Genomic DNA, 8,323 nt, shown 5'->3' on the forward strand with positions numbered 1-8,323 from the left:
CATTGTAAAAATGCTAACAAAAAAACAAATTCTTTAAGTAGAAAATAAACGTCGCTACCGGTCAACTTCTCTGAAATACTCGAAACATTTGGCTGCGGCTTTCATACCGAAATTGTTGCTGATAACTTATTGAACATAGGTTAATTTATAAATCAAGGAAAAACTACGAAGCAAAAAAGATAAGCTTAAGCTCTGCAATGCCGAGACGTCCAACCATGGACACCGCAAAGAATTTTCCCGTGAAAGTGGGCAATACCGGGCTGTTTTAGTGGTTGTATGCAGAAGTGTGCATTCAACTGTTGGCTCAATACTACAAATACCGATACTTAAACACATTTTTTGTTAAGTATGCATTGTAAAGACAAGGCTTTTACTTCAACAAGACGACTGCAGACAACCGATATTTGAAGACATCAAACGTGGAATTACTGGATATGCAATTTTCGATTTTTCAAGTATGTTTCGAAAACCAGTTGATCTATTCCAGCATTTTCAAATGTAATTATCTAAATCAACTGCTATGTTTTTTTTTCAAAACATTCGGAGACTGAAAAAATTCGAACAAGGATAATTGGATTATGTAAAAGTTGTGTCTGAGAAGAACTGACAACTACAGAGAGTTACGCAAAGTGATTTTGAGCTATCAAAAGTTAACTTAATTTGGCATTCAACTGGTCAATGGAGGTTTCATTTCTTACATTCAAGGATCCATTTTTTTTGTTTATGCATAAATTCTATTTCTATTAATGTTTCTTTTATGATTTGCTTATTCGGAAGAAAGAATGAAAAGAAATTAAATAAATAGTGCAAAGAAGAGTAGGAGAGAAAAAGAAAAGCCAAATTCGCTCCGGTACTAATGTGGGTAGTCACTAGCTTATCAAGCATGAAAGCCTTTACATCACAAAGCAGAGAAACTTTACTCGTCCTAACTTGTTGTTCCTTCATCATTTTCTATTTGAGGTGTCATGCCGATCCCCAAGAAGGGAAAAACCGTTGTCCAGCTCATTGTATTCCAGTCTATTTCACGTTTCAACTACTCTGTGCAAGCTATTTGAATTAATTGTTTAGATGAGTTGAGAGTAAGTGTAATGCTCAAGATCATCCTTTCAGCTGCCATTGGAGAACCAAAATGGGCAAACACGAGGCCCCCCTTTTGCACAAGCGACTGAGAATCATTCATGGTTAAACTGGTTAAATCTTATAGCACTTTCAATTTTGGATAGAAACAAACTTACAAAGGATCAGTGTGAACATCTCGAAGAAGTGAATTGAGGCGCTTCAAGTCTTCGCTAGTATTCAGCTTCATTTTCTGTTTTACAATTCTTCCTATAACGCATCTCCGACACAATAATTCCTTTCCTAGGCGAGGACCGCCAGAGTACTTCGCAAAGAAATATTCACACTGAAAAAATATAAAAATATACGCCTTGGTCTTCATTTAATGTCACTTAAATGACAGATTGCTTTTAACAAAAACGGTTGCTAATATAAACAATTCCCCAGACACCTAGAGCCAGCAACCAGAATTTCCAAGAAATGATTAAACAAATGCAAGAAAAGACTGAAAAGAAACACAACACATACAACAATAAAGAGTGAACTGATCACCAGAGCAAAGAGAACAAATTCGGCAGTGAAGAAAACAAACGTAAGTAAAATCCAATTTAAAATAACGTTACACAACACACACTCTTCCGTAACAATTTTTCTTCTTCTGTTTTTCCCTGTGATTTAGATATAACTATGCAATGGAACTTCCTTTACCGCCTTCCCGCCTTTTACCACTTTTACTTAGAGCTTTCAAATGTCAGTTTTTTTCTTTAAAGCTTTCTACTAGAATTCCATAAGTACTTTCCATATGAATTTGAAAACGCAATCAGAATTTTCATATCTCCCGTACCATTTGAGCCATGATTTCTTAGAGTTTTATCTTTTTATGCGAAATAAATTCATAAATGTTTTTAGATCTTGTCTAACACTCAGTTTTTGCGTCAAATTTCTGGTTCAGTCTTTTTCCAAGCGTAAAAACCATTTGATAAAAATTTGTACTTGGTACAAAAGATTACAAAACTCTATTGAAGTTTTCTTGTGTAAAAAGGAAAGGACCACTTGGATTCATAAAAAGGACAGTGATTTTCAACAAGAAGCAGAAAATTTGGATAAACACTCAGTTTTTGCGTCAAATTTCTGGTTCAGTCTTTTTCCAAGCGTACAAACATAAAAATCTTACAAAATTTTTATGCATTGATTGTGGTCAATGAAACCAAAAACTATTTGATAAAATATTTGTACTTGGTACAAAAGATTACAAAACTTTATTGAAGTTTTCTTGTGTAAAAAGGAAAGGACCACTTGGATTCATAAAAAGGACAGTGATTTTCAACAAGAAGCTGAAAATTTGGATATTACTAAGAAAAGATATAAATATAATGATGGCAAACTAAACTAAAGACAAAGTTTGTACAAGTGCAACAAGTAATTTCCCCTTCCCACTATAGAAAACAAAAATAAAATATTTCTATATTTTTAAATTCTCTAAAATATTTTCCTTTCTATGACAAAATTCTTTCCCTTTCCTCAGAAACTAGAGCTAAAATATCGAATTTATGGAATGAGCAATTACAAGAAGCTTCAGGAGAAAATAAAATGTTCCGTATATAGATAAACGAATACCAAACTTTTCGTCAGTTTTCAGTAGTTACTACTACTACTACTACTACTACTACTACTACTAACAACAACTCACCGCAGCACCAAGCTGCCTGAAGCCAGAACAGCTACCCATGCCCCTCCTCCATTCTAATCTACTCAAAGCCTTCGTCTTTACACCCTTCCAGGAAGTTCCCATTTCCCTTCAATCTTTCTTTATGACATCCTTCCACTCCAGCCAAGGACGACTTGCTTTCCGTTTGGCCCTAGACGGTTGGCCGAAAAGGACAAGCTTCAGCAATCTGCCATCCTTCATCAGCGGATCATACCCTAGCCATCTCAACCTTTCTCTTATTATAGTCCTAGAACGCTGGATTGGACCAAACTTTTCGTACAGCCTGCTGTTTGAAATATGGTCAGTCAGCCGGGTACCCAAAACAGTCCGTAGGCAATTTCTCTGGAAAACATCTGGCAAATCTTCGTCCACTTTTTGAGAATCCACGCTTATCCACCGTAGCTTCCAATATTCTAATCTCTCAATCTATTCTCTAATCTTTTGCAGACTTATCTTTCTTTTCTTCCAAAATTTTTTAAACTATAAAAAAACACCATGAGCCTTGGCTATTCTACTTTTAACATCTTCACTTTTCCCACCGTCTTTACTAAAAAATACTACCAAGGTAAGTGAAGCTGTTCACTTGATCATCTTTACTTATTCCTTTTTGTTACCCAATGTCACATTTTCATCTTTACTTATTCCTAGCCTTAGCGATTTAGTTTTCTTAACATTCATTTTCAAACCTATTCTAGCACCCTGAACTCGCAAAACCTAAGAAATTTCATTAATTTCGCTCACACTTTCATCTAGGATACTTAAATCCTCTGCATAATCAAGTCCACAAAAGTCAATCTTTCTTCTTATTTTGATTCTGTGTTCTCCTATTGCGTTTCCTCTGCTCCTTGGGACCTCCAGTACGAATGGAGGCTTTGTGCCTCCATCAGCCCTTTGCAGAGGCCATTGTCCATAGATCTAGATGTTACGCCTTGCCGCAGTTGTCCTCCTACAGAGGATCTTCCCACGATGAGTGTTCCGTGTCACCATGCAATTTAACCCATTACTGGGAGAAAGTTTGTAACTCACGGGACAAGTGCAAAACTGGTTGGCCTTGCTAAGTGTAAATTTGATGGGTCTTCTTCTTCCTGATTTTGATGCATATTAATCCATAATGTAAGTCAATTTCTATCAATAAAATCTATTTCATGTCACAAAACAGTGAGAAAAGTATGCCTCCACCTTATTTTCATTAGTGTCCCAAGACTCCGAATTGATTAATAGCTTCTTATACAGGTCCGAGTGCGAATAAGTGAAAATAAGTTATTATCTGCATAAAATAATAAAGGACTTTCCATTTTTGCTTCAGGTTGAGATCAAATATAATAAACCCAAATAATAGAAATTGCATTATAAGGACTGCATTATTTTGTTTCAGATTACATTACTAATTTTCTTGATTGATAATTATACTCTAATAATACTAATTGGTAAGTTAGTGTTAAGGTTATAACACATAGAAACAACTCTAGGAAAATTTTGGCACTAAAACGTGTTTTGTTATTTTTACTGGCTTAAGATTTCACACAAGAACACAGGAAAACCAATAAGGTTTAAAAAATCGGGATATTTTGCTTCCCTTCCTGACATGCACTTAATGACCAATGTCGTGCGCTTAAAAAACACGTCACAGACACAAATCCGTTACAATTTTTTCGTCAAAAAAATTCAGAGGGAATACTACAAAAGTACAGCTAAATAATTTCGTTTCCCTCCAGTATTAATAAACAGCAAAAATCTAACTGTAGATAACTTTTATGACAAAACGAGTACAAATTTTATGCAGTTATTGTCCTCTTAACTGGGCCCTATGGTTTTGATCAGTTTGAACCGTTATAATCGGTTTATATAATGATGTACCAATAATATAATATTATCAAACATGGCCCCTACTTAAGTTTCAGTTTCTTTCCGGTCTTATGACAACCCTGAAAACTTCATTGGTCGAGGTTTTTTTCTTAATTCCATTTATTTTTAATTTTTACTTATCAGAGAAGGAGGAGACAGAGGTACCTCCAAGAATATATGACACGAGCTGTTTCTCTCTCTCTCTCTCTCTTTCTCTTTTTTTTCTTTTTCGTTTTCTTTCTTTCTCTCTCTCTCTCTCTCTCTCTCTCTCTTCTCTCTCTCTCTCTCTCTCTCTCTCTCTCTCTCTCTCTCTCTCCTCTTCTCTCTCTCTCTCTCTCTCTCTCTCTCTCTCTCTCTCTCTCTCTCTCTCTCTCTCTCTCTCTCTCTCTCCTCTCTCTCTCTCTCTCTCTCTCTCCCTCTCTCCACTGTGAGAAACTTAAAGAAAGAAAAATACAAAACACAACAAAAACAGTGTTTTTAATGGACAAGTGCACAGAAAATCATAGATGACAAAATTTTATTTATAAAAAGGAAAGATAAACATACATACCTCTTGTCTTGGCACACATTTGAATTCCTTTATTGCTCCAACATAAATGTTATCGTGAATACACACGAAACCAGAGTTATCAATTTGTCCACCAAAGACTTCTTTTAATGGGTCTTGTGAAAGCCATTTTTTTTAGCCACGATACAGAATTATTTCCCAGTCATCGTTTTCCAAGCTATATAAATTTTTGTACAATGACGCAATTTCTACCTGGACAATGTCCAGACGGTCTTCTTTATCTTCCTAGAAACAAAGAACAATGTAAGTACAGAATGAAAATTAATGCTTGTAACACTTCTATTTTCTTTATTTGAAAAATTATTTGAAAAAATCAAAATTCGATACAGTTATATTTACTTGTTCAAGTAAATCGGTGATAAAAAGTTGCTACACTACAAGTAACTTTCAAAGCATCTTCTTCCATCTCTCAAAGCACAAATGCTTTGCGTTTATTTGACTTGGCGGTTTAGTGGCTAACTTTTCGTTGTTTCAAGTTTGTTTTTTACTATCTGGATGCGTTTTGTTGGCGAGCTTACTTTATTGTTTTGGTAGTCTTATATTTAGACCAAACAAAGTTTTCAAGTTTTCTTGGAATTTTGATGCTTAAATTAAATTAATATTTGGAGAACTGTTATAATGACGTTTTAAAAATCCGTTGATTTTTTAATGAAAATCAACTTGGTGGAAGGACAGCCATGTCTGATAAGAGTAAAGCCAATGTAGATAGTCTCTGTAAGAGGCAAAGCTGGCATAACTTTTTCAGAATTATACTAAAGTGATTCATTCCACTTGTTGATGATCACTTGATTCATTTCACATTCCTGAGTTTGCAGATTATGATAAAGTCTTTGACTCAGCTGCAGAAAGAACCTTCCATGGAGGTTCAATCCTCGTATGATATTAAAAAAAAGAGGGTTTATTCAGAAAGAAATAAAGACCAACATTAAAACTTGAAGCAAAAATATATTTTACAATATCCTGTAGATGAGGCTGGCTACCTTCCCTGAACATCATTTTATTTACTCTGTGATGTTACTAGTGCTTAACTGAAAGCATTGCAACTATGAAACAATGTTCAACCGTCACCTTTATTTGATAGACAGTCTGGATTCTAGATGCTTCGTTATTCCCAAGTATGGAATAAAGCTTCATTTTCCACAGACTGCATAAATGTTAAGAGCCAAATACGCTGCCGCACGCATGAATGGTCTCTGAAAATTGAGAGGCTATTTAAGCAGCCTTTCAATAGATCTAAGCTCTTTGGTAAATCTCTGAAATTTTACCTGAGAGCATTTTGGCTCTGTCCACACATAGTTCCCACTCTTAGTCCCTATCTAGTTATTGTTAACTAGCTGTTGGCCCCCCGCGCGTAAGTCGTTACCCGCCATATTAGTTACGCGCCATTGTAGTTGTATCCCTGTGTCCCGCCTGTGAATAGAGATAGATATATATATATATATATATATATATACTAGCTGTTGGGGTGGCGCTTCGCGCCACCCCAAGCGCGTAAGTCGTTATGCGCCATATTAGTTACGCGCCATTGTAGTTGTGTCCCTGTGTCCCACCTGTGAATATAGATAGATTTATATATGTGTTTCAAACTACGTAAAAATTGCAAATATACAACATTTTTGGCTTTCCCACTACTGGGAGCTTTCCGTTTCCAATTGCCAGCAATTGATCTGAAAATGTTTGACCAGAGTCATCGTTTTGCAATCGGACACGCATATTTGTAGTTAATTTTAATATTTTTATGTGCCCATAAATTATAATTTTTCAGGCAAGCATTCATTTCGTCTGCAGGAGTTTAAACTACGTAAAAATTGCGAATATATAACATTCTTGCTTTCCCATTGTCTGTGCATATACAAAGCCGTATGCACTAATAATGACGTCATATGCAAACGCTCTTTTTACAAACAAACAAACATGCATACACACCACTCGTCTTATATAGATAGATAGATACAATACAAATTAACTGCGTAAAACTTGCGAATATACAACATTCTTCGCTGTCCAATTGTCGCTGCATATAAATAGATTGTCAGGTTTACCGACCCTCGAACATGCAACGTACAATTGTCCATGGGAAAACAATCAGTATTAAGATCTATACCACATTTTTCTAATGATTGACCTTGAGCTTTGTTAATGGTGATTGCAAATGCTAATCGAATTGGGAATTGCAATCTTTTAAATTGAAAAGGCAGATCCGTTGGAATCATGGGAATGCGAGGAATAAGAACAGCCTCACCCTCTAAAGGCCCTGTCAAGATTGTGGCCTCTATTAGGTTTTCCATTGTTTTTTTTTTTTTTTTACGGCAAGTCGCGTGCCATTGGAAAGCTTTGGTGGGTTGATATTTCTTAAAAGTATTATTGGTACGCCTATTTTTAGTTGTAGCACGTGTGGTGGAAACCCTGAAAGATCTACGGAATTAAAAATTCAGATGGATAATTAACCGCTTCATTTGGTTCCAAAACTGTGTCGACTGACTTGCAAAGGACTGCCTGGTCTCGAATCTTGGTCAAAACAATATTGTTGATTTCGTGGACGTCTATATTTTTGGGTGCGAGAATCGCTCTTTCACTTAGCCATTTATTATTTTTATAATTTTTTAGAATATTCGGAAATACTTTTTAAATCAATTCATTTTTGGACGTCACTAAATTACAGAAATCAGCAGGTAGTTGTATACGTTCTGAAATTGAGTCTATCGTGTCATAAATGTCTTTTTGTTCCGACGTTAACTTGGAAATGTTATTTTGTACATACGACAATAGATCACTCTTACTGTAACTTTGTTCACGATCCAATTCTACACATGTCAAAACAGCAGCGATACGGTTAGGTGAAGGCATTCCCAAATCCTGAAGAGGTTTGTTTGCCATACGTACGCACAAATCTTCTATAATAACTAAAGTGTAGTTATAAATTTTCTGATTTAAAATCAGAAGTCATATCTGACGTCTCTAACTGTTTTCGATGGAGTATATCTTCGGACATTTTTGACTTATATTTTTCCCATAACTCTGTAGGAGCTGATGGAGAGCAAGTGCACGAATTTGACTTGGGGTTGACGTTTCGCACGCGTCATTGATGCAGTTATCCCAGTGTTGGTCATTCTCCAGTAAATTCAGAGCTTGGCATGCACTACGGT

General features: G+C 35.7%; 1 protein-coding gene across 1 annotated transcript in view; it reads right to left on the bottom strand.

Moving 5' to 3' along the window:
- Positions 1-8,323, bottom strand: part of LOC136030303 (ubiquitin carboxyl-terminal hydrolase 48-like) — a 250,597-nt gene that overhangs the window by 175,365 nt on the left and 66,909 nt on the right. The window contains exon 11 of the mRNA XM_065709189.1: positions 1,236-1,402. Within this exon, the coding sequence (XP_065565261.1) occupies positions 1,236-1,402 (167 nt within the window). The remainder of the gene's footprint in view (positions 1-1,235; positions 1,403-8,323) is intronic.

This window comes from Artemia franciscana, chromosome 8, assembly GCF_032884065.1.
Source record: "Artemia franciscana chromosome 8, ASM3288406v1, whole genome shotgun sequence".
NCBI classification, from domain to species: Eukaryota; Metazoa; Arthropoda; class Branchiopoda; order Anostraca; family Artemiidae; genus Artemia; species Artemia franciscana.